This window comes from Furipterus horrens, unplaced genomic scaffold, assembly GCF_987537825.1.
Source record: "Furipterus horrens unplaced genomic scaffold, mFurHor1.1.pri manual_scaffold_13, whole genome shotgun sequence".
NCBI classification, from domain to species: domain Eukaryota; kingdom Metazoa; phylum Chordata; class Mammalia; order Chiroptera; family Furipteridae; genus Furipterus; species Furipterus horrens.
In genome coordinates, this window is record NW_028327183.1 from 41,639,873 (window position 1) to 41,659,194 (window position 19,322).

The 19,322-nt window shown below is 53.7% G+C and overlaps 2 protein-coding genes across 4 annotated transcripts; one reads left to right on the forward strand and one right to left on the reverse strand.

Moving 5' to 3' along the window:
- The first annotated feature begins 2,417 nt into the window (after positions 1-2,417).
- GSK3A (glycogen synthase kinase 3 alpha) lies at positions 2,418-12,061 on the forward strand. The gene is made up of 11 exons (XM_090259004.1): positions 2,418-3,158; positions 4,845-5,032; positions 6,443-6,526; positions 6,685-6,795; positions 8,434-8,564; positions 8,659-8,765; positions 9,533-9,630; positions 9,707-9,802; positions 10,221-10,407; positions 10,727-10,819; positions 11,363-12,061. The coding sequence occupies exons 1-11, from the start codon at positions 2,876-2,878 to the stop codon at positions 11,434-11,436; spliced, it is 1,452 nt and encodes a 483-aa protein (XP_090115130.1). The 5' UTR covers positions 2,418-2,875; the 3' UTR covers positions 11,437-12,061.
- A 2,483-nt stretch (positions 12,062-14,544) lies between these two features.
- ZNF526 (zinc finger protein 526) lies at positions 14,545-18,738 on the reverse strand. 3 transcript variants are annotated; one of them, XM_090259639.1, is made up of 2 exons: positions 18,650-18,738; positions 14,545-16,632 (listed from the first exon to the last, which is right to left on the reverse strand). In XM_090259639.1, the coding sequence occupies exons 1-2, from the start codon at positions 18,736-18,738 to the stop codon at positions 14,589-14,591; spliced, it is 2,133 nt and encodes a 710-aa protein (XP_090115765.1). In that variant the 3' UTR covers positions 14,545-14,588. The 3 variants fall into 3 exon arrangements, with proteins under 3 accessions (XP_090115765.1, XP_090115764.1, XP_090115763.1); XM_090259638.1 differs by having other exon boundaries at positions 14,545-16,615; positions 18,693-18,737; XM_090259637.1 differs by having other exon boundaries at positions 14,545-16,615; positions 18,650-18,707.
- Positions 18,739-19,322: the final 584 nt, after the last annotated feature.

Here is a 19,322-nt window from a genome sequence, read left to right on the forward strand (position 1 = left end):
TCGAGGCTCCAGTGGCGGCCTACGGGCAACTGCTCCCTCTCCTGGGTGATGTAAGTTATTCCCTGGGGTGGGGGCCACTGGGCTATTTCTGGAAGTTGGGATGAGGCGTGTCTCCTGGCAACATAGATACAGCTGAGTTGGAGGTGGTGATGTGATGGATCAAGGGGGATGTTATCACTTGGGGGGGGGGTGGCGCAGGAGGATCCTGGCTGTAGTCTCAGCTCTTGATTCCAGTGCCTTCAAAGTTAGACCTCTAACCAGGTCTAACATGGATTCAAAAGCCTTTGGTTCCAGGACTGCCCTCCAGATCAGACCAGGCCCAAACAGACTTACTGCCCCCAATCCTGGCTGACTGGGGTGTCACAGGTGGCCTCTGGTTTTGAAAACTCCAGTGGATCCTCTAATTTTTAATAACCCATCTAAATCTGCTCACACTTTCTGCAAGACCACACCCTTGCTCCCTTCCACATTTCCCAGGATCTCTGATTCCAAATAGACACTTCAATTAGTTCATCCCATCAGACGGTCCCCTTAATACCTGTAACTCCCAGCCCACCCACAGAACCCCAAAGCTCCTTCCTGATGCTCCTCAACCATCCTTTCAGGTCTATCAGAGATCCCCTCATTAAGCGGTAGTTTCTCACAGCCTCCCACAGACAGTTTAAAAAACACCCCAAGATTCCTCTGATTTATCTAGTGACCCCTTCACCTCTCCATGGATACCCCTGAGTACCTCCAGACACCTATAGGCCCTCAAAGACACAACCCGCCCTAGCACCGCTCAACAAACATTCTCAGTCCCTATACACACACTGGTTAAGATTTCCTCAGTCTCCCTCGGACTCCCACGGGTCTTAATTCCCCTGTGGCGGTTCCCTACACGTTGTCCACTGCGCATGAACCATGGGTTCTGGCCGTTAAGTAACCGCTGCTATCCCGCCCCAGCTCCGCTGACCTTCTGAGCCTTCTTGGTCTAGTATAGTATTGATTTCCCAGGCTTTGGGGCTTTACTCAGATGTTTGCTTTTTGACTCAGAGCTGCTGTCAAAGGGCAGTAGGCACCGTTTGGCTGAGAAACTACAACTCCCAGAAACACCCGCCTGGGGCTGTGCGTGATGCTGCCGCATTCATTGAGAAGGGAGCGAAAGTGTATCTGCGCTTTGCCTTTTGGTTAATGTAGTCCAAAAAAAAAAAACAAAAAACAAAAAACTAGCGCTACAAGCTGTCCCGCCCCGGCGGTCTACGTCCATTGGGAATTGCAGTTAGACCAAGTGGGCAAGACTTATTCAGACCTCAGAAAGGGCTGGATAGTTAGTATGAACCCAGTCCCGGATTTAAGTGACATCTAGAGATTGCATTTCCCATCATTCCACGAGGCAGGAGCTTGAGTATGATTTTTTCATTCTAGTTCCAAGTATTTCCGGGACGCACACATTCACACGAACTCTTTCCCAGCTCCCTTTGGTGCTACTGTCCTTACAGGTATTAATCGATAAATGAGACATAAATGCGTTCACAAAACCGAAGGCTTCCTTGTTTGGGATCTCCAAGAGCAGGAGGACTCAAAAAATTGAATGGGGGTTTAAGGCAAATTGTATATACATATATGTTTAACGCTCAGCTCAGCCTCCTGATCCACAATGCTAGGAAAAACTAGATTATATCCGAAAACTATTGTTCTGAAAAACCGCCGGGAACTTTACTTCCCAAATCGTTTGCAGGGAGTTTTTCCTTCCCGATTTGTGGAAACTTGGAACTTGGTCTCCACTTTCCAATAGTCCCTAATCGACTTCGGCGTTTTCTTAGGACCTGGGCAGGGGAAAGAGACGTTGAAACATTCTTCAGTCTCCATAGGAAACTGCCGTTTTTCACCTTTCCCTCACGCATTCTCGAAGGTATCCACAGAACTACACTTTTCGGCAAAGGTAGGCACTTCTGTCTCACAGTGTACGGATCCGGGAATGACATAGTCCCCAGGATCCGGTATTGGCCTAGTCCCCAGCATGCTTCGGGCTCATGGTAGACCCCTCCCCTCAGTCAATAGGGAGGCTTCCTTGAACCCCCATTTCCCAGAAGACGCAAGAGCTTGCTGTAGCAACTGCTCTGAAGCCTTGGTGTTGACTACATATCCCGGCAGGCACTGCATCGCTTACGAGGAAGGAGGAGCCCTGTATCTACTCCATTTCCTAGCCTGACTCCGGAACTGCAGTATTCACTTGGGGTTTAGAGATCATATGGGACTTCATTTCCCGGAGTGCTTTGGAAGTCCCTTTACACCTGCAATGCAGTGAGGGCGTGGCGACGACTCCATTTCCCGGCTTGCCTCTCGATCTGATATCTGCGGGTTTTCCTGAGCCGACTCAATTTCCCAGAGTGCACGTGGCACCAGGGGCATACACAGCCAATAAACACAGTGAACGGCTAGACTTCGTTTTCTGCCGTGCATCAGGCCTTTGACGGAGTGACTGCGACTACATTTTTCAGGCATACTAGGGGGCTCACAGTTACTGCAGAGGCGTGAGTGTGGGACTCTGACTCAGCTTCACCACGTACGTTAGGGTCCGCTGTGGACACAGTCGACTGACTCATTGACAACAATATTTCACGACGTGTACCGCGGTCTACTTCTGAGGCCTCTGCGGACTTCGTTTCCCGGCGTACCACACGGCTCTTTCCGCTCCGAGGGCGGTGACGGCGGCGCGGAGGGCCGGCGGACTGCATTTCCCGGCGTGCCCCGGGGCGGGCGCTGGGTCGGAGCCGGAGCCCAAGCGGCGCGGCCTGGAAGAGGCCGGAGGCCCGGGGAGGCGGCGGCAGCGGCAGCAGCAGCGGTAGTCCGGGTAGCCCGAGCCCCGCGGCCTGGGCCTGCGCTCGGCGCCATGAGCAGCGGCGCCTCTTCGACGGGCGTCTCTGTGGGCTCGGGCCGGCCGCGGACCAGCTCGTTCGCGGAGCCAGGCGGCGGAGGCGGCGGCGGTGGCGGCGGCCCTGGGGGCTCGGCCTCTGGTCCGGGTGGCAGCAGCGGCGGGAAGGCGTCAGTCGGAGCCATGGGTGGGGGCGTGGGGGCCTCGAGCTCCGGGGGTGGTCCCAGCGGTAGCGGCGGAGGAGGCAGCGGCGGCCCCAGCGCGGGCACGAGCTTCCCGCCGCCCGGAGTGAAGCTGGGCCGTGAGTACTAGCAGTGTCCGTGGTGGGTGGACATCAGGGTTCCTGAAATCCCTTAGTTATCGATCAGATTCTTCCATATACCGAGATAAGAGCTCGAGGTCACTGCTTCTCAAAACTGGGTTATGACCTCTCCCCCTCCCAGAGAAGGGTTTCGGGGTGTGCGGGGTTACCAGCACTTGGAGTTTAGGGTTAGAGTTAGTAACCCTCAAAGAAACAGGGGTCACAGATTCCTGTTCTTCCAGTACCGACGTATTGGGTCCTTGAGACTTAAAAACGGGTCTAACGTTGTCCTGCTTAGATAACAGGATAAGGGGGTCATCGTGGCTTTCAAGTGGGGCTCAAGGGTTATTGTTCCCAAAGAGAACAAGGATAAAATCATTATCCAAAAGGGGTATATGAATTTGCTTATCTTTAGAAGCTGAGGACTTGGAAAGTATATTACTTAGAAGCAGGTACTTTGGGTTACTGTGTCTCAGAAGAACAGAGCTACAGCTTTCCTAACCTGGTACCCAGGTCGTCTTTCTCTTTAAAATGCAAGGGCTGATATCATTATCTGTTCATTATACATAGACATGTACTCCCAATGGTGGAAATTAATGGTTGCTATTTCTTAGAAATAAGGACAGATTGGTCTTCAGACCAAGACCTAGTCACTGTTCTTCAAAAGACATGGCTCGGTGGGTCTCCTTTCACAGAAATGGAATGGGGGTGGGGGAGGGTCACTTCCCCATAGATATGGATCTGGGTTATACCCCTTTCATTATTCTGAGGTGTGGTATTGTTGGCTCTGGGAAAATAGCTATGTAGGATCATCTCTTTCAAAAGAAGGTGTCAGCTGACCCCTGAAAATGAATTTGACTCATCAGTGACCCCTTTTCTTTGGGAAACCTTTCATGAGTTCCATGAAGAAAAGGGGTCACTACCCTAAAAAATGCCACAACAATTTGCTGCTATTCAGGGACTGGAACTGGGAATTACAGTTTTCCTACAAAGGACTGAGGCTGGGCCAGCCCCCTGATCCTAAAGATCAGGTTCGCCGGTCTCACAATTCAGTGCTTATCTATTTGGGACCACTCACACACAGGAAGGGGTCTGGGACCCTGGACCACACAGCATGAGATCAGGTCAGTGCCTTCTCTAACCTCAAAGTATTTGGGTAAGGGCTAACTGTGCCCCAAAATTGAGTCAGGACACTAGCACTCATGCCAGGAGGAGTCATTTATTTCTGTCACCAGAAACTAGTAGTGAAGTTATGAGCTCCACCAGGGAGGACACAGAGGTCACTCTCCCCTGACTTGTGAGAAGGGTTAGTGTTTTCCTAAAGTAGAAGCACCTCAGGGTTACTAACGGCCCTCTTACCTGGAAGAGGTTAGACCAGGCTTTCCCAGTCAGGAGGGGCCACAGGGCAATGAGCTTGGATGGATTCAGTATCTGGGAGTGCCATTGTCTCCTCTGACCAAGAGGACCCAGTGGTTTGCTGTTTACTAGAAGTGGAGATTAGGGATCAGCAAGAGGTTTAGGTGTCAGTATCTTCCTGTATGAGAGGAGGGACAAGGAGAAAGGGACAAAGAGGCCCCAGAGGACTTTCTATGAAGATCCCTCCCGCACCCCCATGCCCCAGCCCCAGGATGCAGTGGTGGCTGGAGGGGAAAAGTCAGTGGATTTTATGTCTCCTTTTTTCCCCAGGTGACAGCGGGAAGGTGACCACAGTGGTAGCCACTCTAGGCCAAGGCCCAGAGCGCTCTCAGGAGGTGGCTTACACAGACATCAAAGTGATTGGCAATGGTTCATTTGGGGTTGTGTACCAGGCACGGCTCGCAGAGACCAGGGAACTGGTAGCCATCAAGAAGGTTCTCCAGGACAAGAGGTTCAAGGTAGCTTGGGAATGGGGACAGGGAGGTTTAACTGGTCATGACTGGTGAGGGAGCCCCAGCAAGGGCACTGGCCTTGTAGGTCCTGCAGGGGATCTGAGCATGGGCCAGAGGAGAAGGAAGGTAGTTGTGTGGAAGATGGACGTAGGTTCCAGAAAAGCCCAGAGCTGATGGTTTATTGGGCCTTTGCTCTTTGTAAGTGTTTTTTGCAGGCAAATTCTTTTTTAATTTACGTAGAGATTGTGTAGAGGTGTAGGTACCATTGTTATTGCCATTTTAAGTAAGGAGAAACTGGAAACAGGCTCAGATATGAGAATTGCCAGAGAAGACTATATTCTTATTCCTAAGCACTCCGTCTTAATCACTAAGTCAAGCTTTTGCTCAGAGGAGAAAGGAAGCTGGTGGGGCTGATAAGTGTGTTTATAAAGGTCTCACTCAGCCCCAGGGGCTTGGCAAGTGCAGGGTGGAATCCAGCCTGCCCAGCGCTCGCCAAACCACGCGCCTTGATGTGGGGCTCTGTCCTTCTGAAAAAGGGATGTCCACTCATACAGAAGTGCCCTGTGAGCTGGTGGATACCCTGGGAATGAGGAGATGGAGGAGTGGAAGTCAAGGAATAATTGGTGTTTGAAGGACAGCGTTTTGGAGGCTAAGCTAGTCTGGATGTAGGAGAAGTGAGCCTAGGCTGGGAGGGAAACAGGTCAGGCCCTGGGTCCTGACAGTGAGCGATGGCAGGGGCAGGAGGACCCAGGGTGTCGGTCAGAATTTGATTAGTGTTGAGTCCCAAAAGTGAGAAGGATCTGAGGGTGGGGAGTTTTGAGGCCCCAGAGGAGAACAGGGAATAGGGGAGAATGCTGAAACTGGACTTTTTGGGAAGAGGCTGAGGCTGTGTCTTCTTTGGGAAGATGAGAGTTGGAAGCTTGGAGTCTGGGACTCAAGATCCATGCCAGGGTTTGAGGGTTCAGATTCATCCAGGGGAATGATAGGGAGGAGTGGGGACCAGGGTGAACTGGATGACCACTACTTGTCTGTTGTTGGCTTGTGCCATGCAAGGAGGCAGGCCTCATCTGGCCATATCATCTGATTTCTCAAGAGAAGCTGCAAAACTGGGTTTATATGTGAAATTATTTGATTTTCAAATGTCAGCAATAAATCGAACATTTTAAAAAGTAGGCTGAAGAAAACACATCTGTGGTCTGGGTTTGGTCCATAGGCCTCCAGCTTGTGTGTGAGGAAGATGGGTTGGGGGGATAAGTAATTAGGGGCTTCCCTGGGGGGGCTTGGGAGCCTGGACACAGGAAGCAAGTGCCCGGCTCTGTTGGCAGGAATGGGGGAGTAGGGCTGTGGTGAGGGGTGCTCAGAAGGGGAGGCAAAGAGAGTTGGTGGTTTTCTGAGGCATTCTCCCTTTGCCCCAAGAACCGAGAGCTGCAGATTATGCGAAAGCTGGACCACTGCAACATCGTGAGGCTGAGATACTTTTTCTACTCTAGTGGGGAGAAGGTGAGACCTCGGGGATGAGAGAACCCTTCACCTTTCCCCGTTTTCCTGCCTGCCTTTCTCATGACTGCCAGTCTTCCCCCCATTTTTCCCAAACCTTCCTTCCCCTTTTTCTTATCCCTTCTTTACAATGCCTCACACCTGCCTTTCGCTCTCCACAGAAAGACGAGCTTTATCTAAATCTGGTGCTGGAGTATGTACCCGAGACAGTGTACCGGGTGGCCCGCCATTTCACCAAGGCCAAGTTGACCATCCCTATCATCTATGTCAAGGTGGGCAGGCAGGCAGGCTGCTGGGGCCCAGGCCCATGAAGCTAGGGGCTCGGACCCTCCTGCCTTCTGTGGGTTCCCTCGTCTTCCAAGTTTATGTTGGTCTTTGGAGGCCTTGTGTTTCCTACCCTTGTCCACCTACCCCCAGAGGTAGCGTTCGCCAAATGCAGGGCAGCCCAGCCTACCTGAGTGAATGAGGGAGACATGCCGACTAGGGCTGGGGACGCTACAAGGTACCTGCTTGGGTCTATACTAGGAGCCCAGTGACACCAGTGGTGTTGGAAGTAGCTCAGAGTCAGGTGTTGGTGTTGGAGAATACAGAGGGGGACACGCTGAAGTCTGGCAGAGGAGTGGGAAGGAGGCAGGGTTGAAGGAAGGTTGGTGTCCACAGAGCCAGAAAAGCAGGCACTTTCATCCATCGTTTCTGTGGTTCATTCCCAAGTGCCTGGTGCTGGGAGCCCTGGCCGTTTCTGTCCCTCAGCAGGTGTTTGAATGAATGAATGAATGAGCAAGCCTAGACATGATGTGGAGAATAGAGGCTGGGGCAGCTTGCTGCTTTGGGAGGAGGTTGCTGGGGGCTCAGTTGCTCGTCGTGGTGAGCCACGGGGCTCTGCAGGTGGTTGGTGCTGTGGGACTTTGGCTCCCAGGAGGGGAGTTCTACGGCTTGGTGACTCTGTCCTATGGCTGCCTGTGTGTCCGGCCCAGCAATGAGCACCTGCAGAGGCCCAGTTGACTTAAGACGCAGGCCTTGCCCTGGAAGTCTCTCAGTTTAGCAGGGTAGACAAGTATCGTCACAGAGAACTATAACACTGCTAGCAACTGCCTTCCTAGAAGGAGCACAGAGAATTGTGGAAACATAGAAGGCTCCCAGGGCTGCCTGCTTTGGGGCAAGGAGGATCAAGAAAGGCTTCTGGGAGGAGCCCAGGCACAGGGTGAGGAAGTGGTGTCTCTGGCCACGGGCGTCAGGAACAGGAGGAGGGGCTCAGGGAGCTGGCTGGAGCAGTTATTCCTTGCCAGGCCCTGTGAGGCAGTGACGAAAACACGAAGATCACTGCTCTCTTGGCAGGCAGCTTCTAGTTAGCTAATGGAGAGGGGCTGCTTGGGGGTGGTGTGACTGGTGGATAAAGGGGGCTGAGCCCTTCCTCCAGCCAGTGACTTTGGGGTTGCTGAGTGCTGAAGCCATCCTGATGTCTCTGTCTCAGGCTGCTGCTGAGGTGTGGGACTGAAGCAGTAGTCTTACAGTGTGGACCAGCACCGGCAGTGAGGAGTGGGTCCCGGGAGTCCCTATTTTAAGATTTTTTATTTTTTAATTAATTAATTTATTTTAGAGGGATAGAAACATCAGTTTGTTGTTCCACTTATTTACACATTCATTTGTTGATTCTTGTATGTGCCCTGACTGAGGATCGAACCTGCAACCTTTGCATATCAGGCCAGTGCTCTAACCAGTTGAGCTACTTGTCCAGGGCCAGGAGTCCCTATTTTAATAAGGCTTCCAAGTGATTCTGATCCGCACTCAAGTTTGAGAATGAAGAGGGAATGGAAGAGTTTTCAGATGGGAGGTGCTTTTCAGGTTGAGGGTGGAATATGGGCATGCTGTGGGGAGAGCTGGGCTGGAATTCTGTCCCCTGCCTGTCCCAGGTGTACATGTACCAGCTCTTCCGGAGCTTGGCCTACATCCACTCCCAGGGTGTGTGTCACCGTGACATCAAGCCCCAGAACCTGCTGGTGGACCCTGACACTGCTGTCCTCAAGCTCTGTGATTTTGGCAGGTGGGCCTGACCTGGGGGGTGTTGGGTGGCTGAAAGGGTGAGGAGGGACCCTAACTCTTGCCTTGTGTTTACTCCTGCCCACCTCTTCCCACAGTGCGAAGCAGCTGGTCCGGGGCGAGCCCAACGTCTCCTACATCTGTTCTCGCTACTACCGGGCCCCAGAGTTGATCTTTGGAGCCACTGATTACACCTCATCCATCGGTGAGACTTACAGGAGGGGAGGGGTGGGGGTGGCAATCATGGCAGTTTTTGAGTTGTGTGTGTGTTAGCCAGGCTTGGTGGTGAAAGCTTAATGCTTGTTCTTTCGTGCAGTCCTCACAAATTTAGGAGGGCAGTGCTGTTGTATGCCCCTTTACAGATGAGCAGTCTCAGGATTGGAGTGAGGAGGCCACCTGCCTGAAGTCACACTGCTGGGACTGGGCAGGGGTGGGCTTTCAAAGCTGACCCAACTCCAGAGTCTGTACTGGCTTTGGAACCTCCCAGTCAGCCCTTTCTTCTCCAGGGAGAAGGGCTGATTGTGACGTTGGGGTACTCTGAGTTGAGGCTCTGACCTGCGCACAGGGCTCTGTTCCCTCCCTGTTGAGGGGGTACGTCACCTTCGGGGCATGAGGAGGGGGCCTGAAGGTTTTGGAAGAGAACATTCATTTCTTCCACACCCTTCCGGTATGAGGAAACTGTTCGGTCCTTACGTGTGAACTTGTGTCATAGGTGTCAAGGTACAAACCAGGGAGCGGTGAAAGTACCAGGCTGCAGCTGTTCACCTAGATTGGACCCGGCAGGGCAGTCAGGCAGACGTGGAGGTTCAAAGTCAGGCTCCACTGTTCCTACACTGTGTGACCTTGAGCAAGGCATTTCTTTGAGTCACGAAAATGGGCCTCTTGGCGCCCCTCAGTGTAATCATAAGGGACAGAAAGGTTTGTGAGGGGATGGGCATGGTAGCCCTGACCATCTCCCCCATTCCCCTTCAGATGTGTGGTCAGCTGGCTGCGTACTGGCTGAGCTCCTCCTGGGCCAGCCCATCTTCCCTGGGGACAGCGGGGTAGACCAGCTGGTGGAGATCATCAAGGTGAGAGCAGGGCCTGAGGGGCAGGGATGGGGCTAAGTGATAGGAGTCTTGGCTCAGACCCCTCCTTTTCCTACAGGTGCTGGGAACACCAACTCGGGAACAGATCCGAGAGATGAACCCCAACTACACAGAGTTCAAGTTTCCCCAGATTAAAGCTCACCCCTGGACAAAGGTGGGGAAGGGCTAAGGGCTCAGGCAGCATGGCTGAGGTCCCCATTGGAGACCAGCTGGTCTGGGGATGTGGCTACAGAGTTAAGGCTTGGGAGCGGGTCAGTTAATTTCATCAGATTTCAATTTATGGAATTTCCAGTAATCTAAAAGTTGAGGACCCACAATAGATTCAAGAGTCCCATGTTTCTAGTGGGAAAACAGACTTATAGCAGAGCCCGGTCATGGGACCTGATGGGCTGCTTACCTGATACAAACTGTGCTCCCCTCTATGGTTATACCTCAGTTTTCTCATTTGGAAAGTGGGTTTATGGGAGGCAGGCAGTCACATTGGCTGCTGGCACTGTGGCAGTGAGGTGCCGGGAGCATGCCAGTGCCTGGAGCCTCTCACCCTTATAACTTCTGCCCCTCCTTCTCACCAGGTGTTCAAATCTCGAACGCCTCCCGAGGCCATCGCGCTCTGCTCTAGCCTGCTGGAGTACACACCGTCCTCGAGGCTCTCCCCGCTGGAAGCCTGTGCCCACAGCTTCTTTGATGAACTGCGATGTCACGGAATCCAGCTCCCCAACAACCGCTCGCTTCCCCCCCTCTTCAATTTCAGTCCCGGTGGTGAGGACATGGCCTGGGATCTGGGGAACTGGAGGGGCAGCCAGTGATTGTAGAGAAGAGCTTGGTCTTGAAGACAAGAGTGGGGAGCCAAGGGTGGGTGACAAGGAAGGCCAGGGGTATGGGAGGGGCCCCAAACCTGATTCACCCATGCCTTGCGCTCTCCTGTGCTAGGCTCTTAGAGTTGTTCCTTTGAAGTATTTGGTGACTGCAAGTGTTTGTCAAGAGCTAGGGCCCCACTCAGTGCCCTTCTCTAACCCCAACTGGGTCTGCAGATGCCCTGCCCTGCCTTCTGACCAGGCATGTCCATTCCTGTCTCTAGAACTGTCCATCCAGCCATCTCTCAACGCCATTCTCATCCCTCCTCACTTGAGGTCCCCGGCGGGCACTGCCACCCTCACCCCATCCTCACAAGGTGAGTCAGGGTAAGGCAGCACTTTTCAGCTGGGGGGCGTTTTCACAGCCCCTGGGCTTCTGTAGGTACTCGAGAATTGCTGATGTTTTGAAATACAGGAAACATTTTACAACATGTAAATGGTCACTTGTGTTGGGCATTATCTCCTGTTAGTATTGAAATGCTAACTGGAAAACCCAAGACATATATTTGGCCTACACAAACAGTTGAATTTGTTGTCCACATTTAAAAATTGGGGCCATTTCATATACAAATCTAGCTTTCCTGTTTCTCTCGGGGAAGAAAATCAGATGGGACAGCAGTGGCCCTATCTTTCCTAGGGCTGAGTGCCAGTTGTGCCCTTTGAGGTGGGGCTTGGCGCTCTGGTGTCACTCAGTGACTGACCTGACCCGATGGCATTTGAGTTTGCAACCCTGGACTTAAAGTGACAGCTTTCAATTTCTGATGTAGCATCTCACATGCACTTCCTGCTTATAAGGGTTGAGGATTGGGGGTGGGGGTTGAAAGGCAAAGGCTAAGTGTCTGCTCCTTCTTCCTCCTCAGCTTTAAGTGAGGCTCAGACCAGCTCGGAATGGCAGCCAGCCGATCCCACAGATCCCCTCACTAACTCCTCCTGAGGGCCCTGCCAACTACCCTTCCATCTGGGAGCCCCAGGTGGGGCTGGGAAGGCGAGCGGGGGGCGGGGGGGTGGGCATGGCTCCTGCCCTGGCTGGGCCCCTAGACTAGAGGGCAGAAGTAAATGAGTCCCTGTCCCCTCCTTCTGTCCCTCCCTCACCAGCCTCACTCCAACAGTGGACTTTTTAAGAGGATTTCATCTGGTTGTGGGGAGGGAAGAGAAGGACGGATGGATGGGGTTGGGGGCATGAGGACCTCCTACCCTTCGGCCCCCTCCCCTTCTCCTCTTCCCCCAGGCCTTCACCTCCTCCAGCTCACCCTCTCCTCCTGTGTCCCTTGTAAATAGAACCAGACCAGTCCATCTCCTCGTCCCTTTCCTGGCCTTCTGGTGTAAATAGATTGTTATAATTTTTTCTTAAAGAAAACGTCAATTCACACCATCCAACCTGGTTCCTCCTCCTCCTATAGCTGTGTCCCCTCCTGTCCTCTGCCCTAAGGTCTCCTTCCTCTCCCCACCCTGGAGCGCTGGGGTAGGGGTGGGGGTGGGGATCCTGATGTCTTCGTTTCCACAGTAAGGTTTGCCTGTGTACAGACCTCCGTTCAATAAATTATTGGCATGAAAACCTGCTTCCGTCTGGCTGCCTTGTTTCCACAGAGGTGAGGGAAGTGCCGGTGGGGCAGGAGTGGGCTGTGTCTCAGGCAGGGGGACAGGGTGAGTGAACCCAGGCTGGGCCATCTGAGGCCTGACTCTGGGCCCTGCCTCCGGTGCCCAGCCTTCCTGTGTGAGGTCTGGTTTATATGCTGCAGAGGCCTGGGAGGAGCCTGCCCCCTGAACCCTCCACAAATCATCTGCTTCCACCCTCAGTGGGAGAAAACAGGGTCAGAGGGACCACGGCCACAGGGTGTAAGTGGCAAGAGTCAAGACTTGAACAAAAAGCTGTCTCAGTTCCTGCTGCCTGTTGTTTCAGAGGCTGGAGGACACGTAACAGCCTGATGCAGATTCAGTGGGCATGCATGGGGGCAGAGCAGTGCTGTTACCAAACTCTAGCAGATCCCTAAGCCTTCATTTCCAGGTCTCAAACAGGGCACTTACCTGGTCCACCTCCTAGGGATGCTGGGAAGCGACACCCCTGGGAAAGTTGGTGCAAAGAGCCTGGCTTTTACCCTTGCTTACAAAATATGCTTGGCCAGATGGTGGGGCCAGGGACAGAGTGAAATGGTACCTCTTCCATATGGTGCCAGCAGTAGGTGAGGGGCAGAGGCCCCAGAGGAGGAAGGGGGTCTGGGGAGGAGCAACTGACGTGCTCCTGTTCAAGAAAGCAGTTTCAAACATGTCCCAGACTCCCGTGGCATCTGGGCTTTTTTTGTCTGCTCAGGGCAGACCCAGGGGCACATCTGTGTGCTGCCGAAGGCAAACTCTGGCCCTCCCTGCCCTCCATATCTGGGTATCACCTTTTCATATTAGGAATATATAAAGGAACTGGACTGGACTAGGGGAGAGGGCTTGTATGGGCAAGGGGCCAACCTTGGGCTCCTGGGGACCCCTTCCTCTGCATTGCTCACACCTGGTCAGCCATGAGGTCACTGTCCCTTACCCTCCTCCCACCGCCACAGCCTCTGCCCAGCTCTGGCCTGTTCTCTTCCTCCTGGGCCATATTCAGTTCCCCCAACGCCCCACCTTGACTCCAGGGAGCACTAACCCCCAGTTAGGACACATCCCAACTCACACTGCCCTACTTAGCACACCTTTCAAGGCCTGAGGTCTAGCCCTTCCCAGACACAGCCACAGCCTTGTCCCATTCTGCCTCACCTGCTAGAGTACCTGGATCTGCAGAGGCCTGGGAAGAGCCTGCCCACGGACCTGACCTGCCATCTGTTTAGAGATAGAGGGATTGTCACCTAAGGGAATCTTTGAAAAGGTTGGGGATCCCTTCCTGCTCCCAAGACCAGATCTTTGACCTTTTGAAAGATCCCTCAAACACCAACTTCTCTGTGACCCCGGCTCACCTTTCCTCCAGTTACAATGAATCCTCTGAGTCCCCGCCTCTGCAACAGTTTCAGGTTGTAGTCACTGGTGCAAATCTCAACAATGTCTCTGCCTGGCTGTGAGACCTTGGTCAAGTCTTTACCCGTTTTCTCATCTGTACAATAGGGATAATTCTGAGATCACCTCACAAGCCATTGGGATCATAATACGTGTACAGTGGTAACTGGTGCCTGCCATGGCTAGGGAGTCAAATGCTCGCTGCTATTGTAGTGAATAACTGGATGTTCTCTGAGTATACTAAGAACTCGCCCTTCGTGCTGTCTGCCTGGAACATTCTCTTCTGCTAGCAGATTCCGACCTCCTCTATAAGTCTGACTCCTGATCTCCCACCACCGAGCTTTGTCCCCCTGCTCTGGGATCGCCTGTCCATGCACATCCCCATTGCCACCGTGAGGAACCTGCTGCTGAGAGCTGTCTGCCCCTCAGGGGCAGGGCAGAGGCCTAATTTGCCTCCAGCCCCAAGCATTGCCCGGCACTCAGGAAGGACACCCAAGATGAAAGAATCAATGAAACAGTAAGGCCATCTGTACTTGTGTGCGTTCCTCCTACCACACTGCAGGCCTCCTGGGCAGAGCCTGTGTCTAACTCATTCCTGGGTCTCCAGCGTCATGTCTGCAACAGCACCTGGGAACCTATAGGTTTCCTTCCACATTGTTAGAAGTGAGATTAAGGAAGCTAAGAGAAGTCAAGTGTCTTCCTCCACTGAGCAGAGCAGAGTCCTGGGTATTGAGTCCAGGGAAGCTTAGGGCTGGGGGGACAGCAGAGGACCTGAAGATGTATGGAGCACATACTTGAGCACATGGCCGAGACTCAGGAAAGGTCACCTGTTGTTGCTGGGTCATACAAAGAACCCTGGCCAACCCCGCTTTGTGAGGTGACCTGGGACAGATCCTATCACATCTCAGAGCCTCAGTTTCCCTTCAGGCAGAAAGGTGACAAGAGAAACCTGGCAGGGCTGTTTTGAGGAGTTAGTGGGTAGGAGGCCAAAGTGGATCCTGGCACCTGGTGGGTGCCAGAGTGGCTTGCCAGGGGGTGGTCTCCTTTCTCCCCAGAGGTGCCCACATTTGCTGTTGCAACCAAACTGTTTTATTATTGCTCTTAGCTGTGTCACACGAAGGCTGTGTCCAACTGCAATAGCCCGCTCGCTTCACTGGCTCCCAGTGCTGCCTGGCACAGCTGCAGTGTGTCCTCAAGTGCCAGTGGCTGGGATGTCTCGATGATGGCGATGGTCTCCCCAAGCTCAGTGCACATGATAGTCTGCTGAGGCTGGGGGGACGAGGATGGGGCGGGAGGTGGTGATCTGGGCTGCAGTGTCATCGTCCGTGCTCGGGCATGGACCCTCTGATGCAGGCGCAGGCCCGCCATGGCACGGAACCAGCGGCCACATGTCCCGCAGTAGTAGGGGCTCTTGTTGTAGAGACCGGTGATGGGGAGGCGGGGAGCACGAGCAAAGGCCACTGGCCGCAGGTGCAGCCTCCGGTGCTGCTGTAGGTTGGAGCTCTGTGTAAACCGCTTACCACAGTCCAGACATTGGTAGGGACGCACACCTGTGTGGGTTAGTTGGTGGCGGCTGAGATTGGCCAGAGAAGCAAAGGTCTTGCCACAGGAGTGGCACTGGAAGGGCCTCTCACCCGTGTGTGTCCGCAGGTGGTTGTGCACATGGACCAGCTTCTTGAAGCCCTTGCCACAAACCCCGCAGCAGTGTCGCCGCTCAGGGGGCCCGTGGACGGTGCGCCGGTGCCGGGAGAGGCGGGAGGCAGAGGCGAAGGACTTGGAGCACTGTGGACAGGGCAGCTGGGCAGGCGGGGCAGGGGGCGGGGGTGGGGGCATGGGCTGGGCTGGAGCTAGGGAGGCTGCTGCTGTGGTGGGAGGCGCCCCGCTCTTGCCGGCGTGGGTGCGCCTGTGGTAGAGAAACTTGGTCATGTTGCTGAATGTCTTGCCACAGCGGCAGCGATGCAATGGGTTGGCGGTGTGGGCCCGCCGGTGGGCCACCAATGTGAGTTCTGTGCTGAAGCCACGACCACAGTCCACGCAGAGGTAGCGGGCTTCCCCACGGTGCAGCCGCAGGTGCTGCTCCAGAGAGGCTGCTTTCTTGAAGACCTTGAAGCAGGTCGTACACTCATGTGTGCCACCAACATGGGCCCGCCCATGAGCCAGCAGACGATTTGCTGAGCTGAAGCAGCGCTGGCACTGGCTGCAGCGGAAGGGATGGGTTGTTGACGCTGGGCCATGGGATGCCCGCCGGTGTCGCCGGCGTGCCCCTGCTGAGGTCCAGTGTTGGTGGCAGTCCCCGCAGCTCTGGGCCCGGCTGGCCGTGGACTTATCACCTCCTATAGCATCGTCACCAACCTCTGCTGCCAACCCCTCCTCCTCCTCCATTTCATCATCTTCTTCATCTTCCTCGTCATCCTCTAGCCCATTGCATTCCTCTTTCTCTAGGGAGTCAAAGTGGGTTCCTTGATGCTCCAGGAACTCCTCAGGGGTGGCACAGAGGGTACAGCACTCAGGACACTCATAGGGCTCCATCTTGACTCCGGGTGGATCAGGGGGTGGAGGTGGTGGTGCCGGCGGAGGCAGAGGCGGGGGCACGGGTGGTCCAGCTGCTGCAGTAGAACGGTGCCGGGCCTTCCGATGAGCCACCCACAACTCAGGTGAGGGGAACAGCTCCTGACAGTCCCCACACTGGTACTGGATCTGGCTTGCAGACTCTTGGAGGTGGGCATCCTGGTGGGCCAGAAGCTCACCACGGGAGAGGATGAGTTGGCTGCATTCACCACACTGGAAAGGCCCATCCTCAGTACCTGGCACTAGCTCCGGCTCCAGGCCAGTGTCCTGTGTGCTCAGTGCCTCCTCTTCTGTGACAGTGGGTACATGCTGCTCCTGGTGTGAGATGACTTCCTCCAGCGTGTTGTAGAGGTTGCCACATTCAGAGCACATGAACTGGTGGTGCTGGAAAAAGAGGGATGAGGCAAGGGCCTCCCCAGGTTTCATCTCAGTCACCTCTGTTGACACCTCTGTCATCTCCCTAAACAGTGGCATCGATATCTCCATTGTTCCTGGTGATATCTGTGTCGATATCTCGGCCATCTCGGCTACCTCAGCCACCATCTCTGCCATCGTGGGGAAGGCAGTGCCTAGAGAAAGAAAGGAGCTAAGCTAGTGAGACACCAGGAATCCAAGGGGAGAGGGGATATCTCAGGAATTCCCTTGCCCATCCTGTCACTCACTAGTCTCTATTAGTCACCGAGTCTAGATTATGTTTATGCCTCAGTCTTCAATGAGCCTGTGACTCTGATGCTGACCCATGTCCCACGGCAGCCAGACATCTGCAGGAGAGAGACGGCGCTCCTCAGTCTGGCCTCTGATACTGCCCTCCTTACCCAGAGGGTCAGCTGCACCATTTCTGAGAACACATGTGTTTTTGGGCTTCTTGGCCTTTGCCTGTGCAGTTCCTTCTCTGCAGCACCTTTCCTCCTTCTACATGGAGACACCGAGAGACAGCAATACAAACAGATTAAGAGCCCAGGCCTTGGAACCAGACTGCTCTTGGCTTGAATCTGAACTCCACCACTTACTTCCTCCCTCTGAGGAACGGGGCTAAAAGCAGTGCTGACCACAAAGGCTCTGGTAACTGATTAAGGCTAGACAAAACCACTCGTAGTTATCCAGAAATGTTTTTGAACCCTAGGTCTTGATGCTATTTATTCCTTCTGCCAAAAAAGTTTTCTCCTCTTCTTGTCTAGCAAACCCCTCCCCAGTATTTCCTTTGTGCAGGCTTTTTTGACATGTCTACAGTCTCGAGCTAGTGGCCACCCCCCTCCTCTCCGGGTTCCTACGGTATCCAGTGCCACTTCTGTCATAGCAGTTATCACGAACTTGGGATGAAGTGTCTGTGCTCATCACTGAGCTTGTAGGCAGGACAGGTCTGATTCATTATAGGGACTGTTGTCACCAACATAACCACAGACCAGGGACAGGGATTTTAACTACTGCACGTTTCTCTATGTGCCCCATCTCTAGATGTGTGGGCTAAGTCCAACCCAGGTCCCTTCAGGAAATGACTGCTCCCCTCTAACCCCGCAAGCATAGGAATAAATTTTCCAAATTCAATTTCCATCTTCTCCATCTCTTCTTCAACCCATCTGTTAGTGCCAGAAGGCAGGTGGAGTTCAGTTTACAGCCTGGCATATAAAGCTGCTCATATCAAGCTCCCAGAGGGCAGAGATTTTATTCTGTTCACCAATGATATATTTCCAGTGCCAAGAACAATGCTTAGCATGAAACAGGCACTAAGAAGATATTTCGTGAATGAATAGTGGTCCCTCCAGAAAGCGAGGCCCTGAGAGTTTAACTGTTCCTGTGCACATTCCACCTCTCCCATCAGACCAACTCTCCTATTAGACTGCGAACTTCCACAGTAATAGCCCAGCACAGGGCCCTACTCTCAATTTGTGCCCAATAAATGCTCCTTGAGTAAATAATTCACTAAAAGTCCAGAAGCTAAACTTTCCTTAACTCTCTCACTAATTTTTGAGTTGACAGGGCCATGCACACAACAGCCATTCAATAAAGGATCTTTCTGGAGGTAGTCAACCAGGGGCCTGAGAGTTCAATTTTTCCTTGTTTACAGCCCCACTCCAAACGGAGAACTCCTAGGACGAGACCCAGTGCCTGGCGCAAAGCTTACACAAAGCAGGCACCCAGTAAATGTCTCTCTAGAAGGCAGCCCGAGATACCTAACATTTGGACTTTCCTCATTTACATTCCTCCCTTCCCAATCTTGGATTGTAAACTATTGGAGGGAGGAATGGGGGCTTTCTATACAGATCACAAATCCTTCCAGGAAAAAACTCACTAGGGGCCTGGAAGTTCAACTTTTCCGCTGCACAGCTACACATCCTTCCCCCCCCCCCCCCGACTAGACATATCAACTCCATAACCTAAGAGCTCCCTGCAAGAAGTGGGGGAACGGCGAGCTCAAGCGTTGGGTCCTGCACACCGCGGTGGCTCAATGCTCCAGGGCACATAGGAAGGAGCGCTCTCCTTCCACTCCCGCCATAGTGTAGGCCCCAAAGCTTTTTGATCCCCCGGTGTCCCCTTCATTCTCCCTCCACCCTCTCCGTCCGCCCAGTGGTCTCCTTCCCCGCCCGCTCCGCGGCGCCCCTCACCCGTCTCTCTGCTCCAGCGGCCCCCGCCACTCTTGACACAGACCCTCTGCTCCTGGCGTGCGGCACCTCTCACTATCCACACCTCCCATTGGGCGGCGCCCGTCTCCGTGGCGGCCAATCGGAGCCGGTAGCGTAGGGCAAGCGCCCTCGAGCCTGCGTGTTGAAGCTCAGGCGGGGCTCGGTGAGTTTCTCCACGCACACAGCTGTTCCCTGTGCTCGGAGAAGCGCTTGCGCAGTTCTTCCGGGAGCTTCTCTGCGAAGTCTGAAAGTTAAGTGGAGAGAAGTGGGCACCATTGGAAAGTGAGGGCCCGCGGATTGCACTGGGCGGCGGGAGCCCTTTAAAGGTGTTATTTAATAGCTGAAGACACTGAGCATCTCGGAGAGCGCAGCTTTGGAGCCAAACTTGGAGTACTTCCCCTCTCTAGGCCTCACTGTAACTCCTGTGTAAAATGGGCTTGAATCATATCCAAGATTGTAGAGGGGAGTGGATGAAATCAAACACATAAAAGCGCTCAGCACAGGGCTCACTAAAACTCACTAAAACCCATTTAACATAGACACACTCCTTCCCAGTTTGCTTTCCCTTCCCTCACACTCCTTCGTTGATTTAATGATGTTCACCTACTGGGCATCAACGTGTGTCCAACCCAGAACTGGGTTTCAATAGGTTACA

Coding starts and splice junctions, on each gene's coding strand:
- GSK3A (XM_090259004.1), top strand. CDS start 2,876: ATGAGCAGCGGCGCCTCTTCGACGGGCGTCTCTGTGGGCTCGGGCCGG. Junction 5,033..6,442: donor TCCAGGACAAGAGGTTCAAG/GTAGCTTGGGAA, acceptor CTTTGCCCCAAG/AACCGAGAGCTGCAGATTAT. Junction 9,631..9,706: donor AGCTGGTGGAGATCATCAAG/GTGAGAGCAGGG, acceptor CTTTTCCTACAG/GTGCTGGGAACACCAACTCG.
- ZNF526 (XM_090259639.1), bottom strand. CDS start 18,738: ATGGGAGGTGTGGATAGTGAGAGGTGCCGCACGCCAGGAGCAGAGGGT. Junction 16,633..18,649: donor CCGCTGGAGCAGAGAGACGG/GTGAGGGGCGCC, acceptor TCACTAGCTTAG/CTCCTTTCTTTCTCTAGGCA.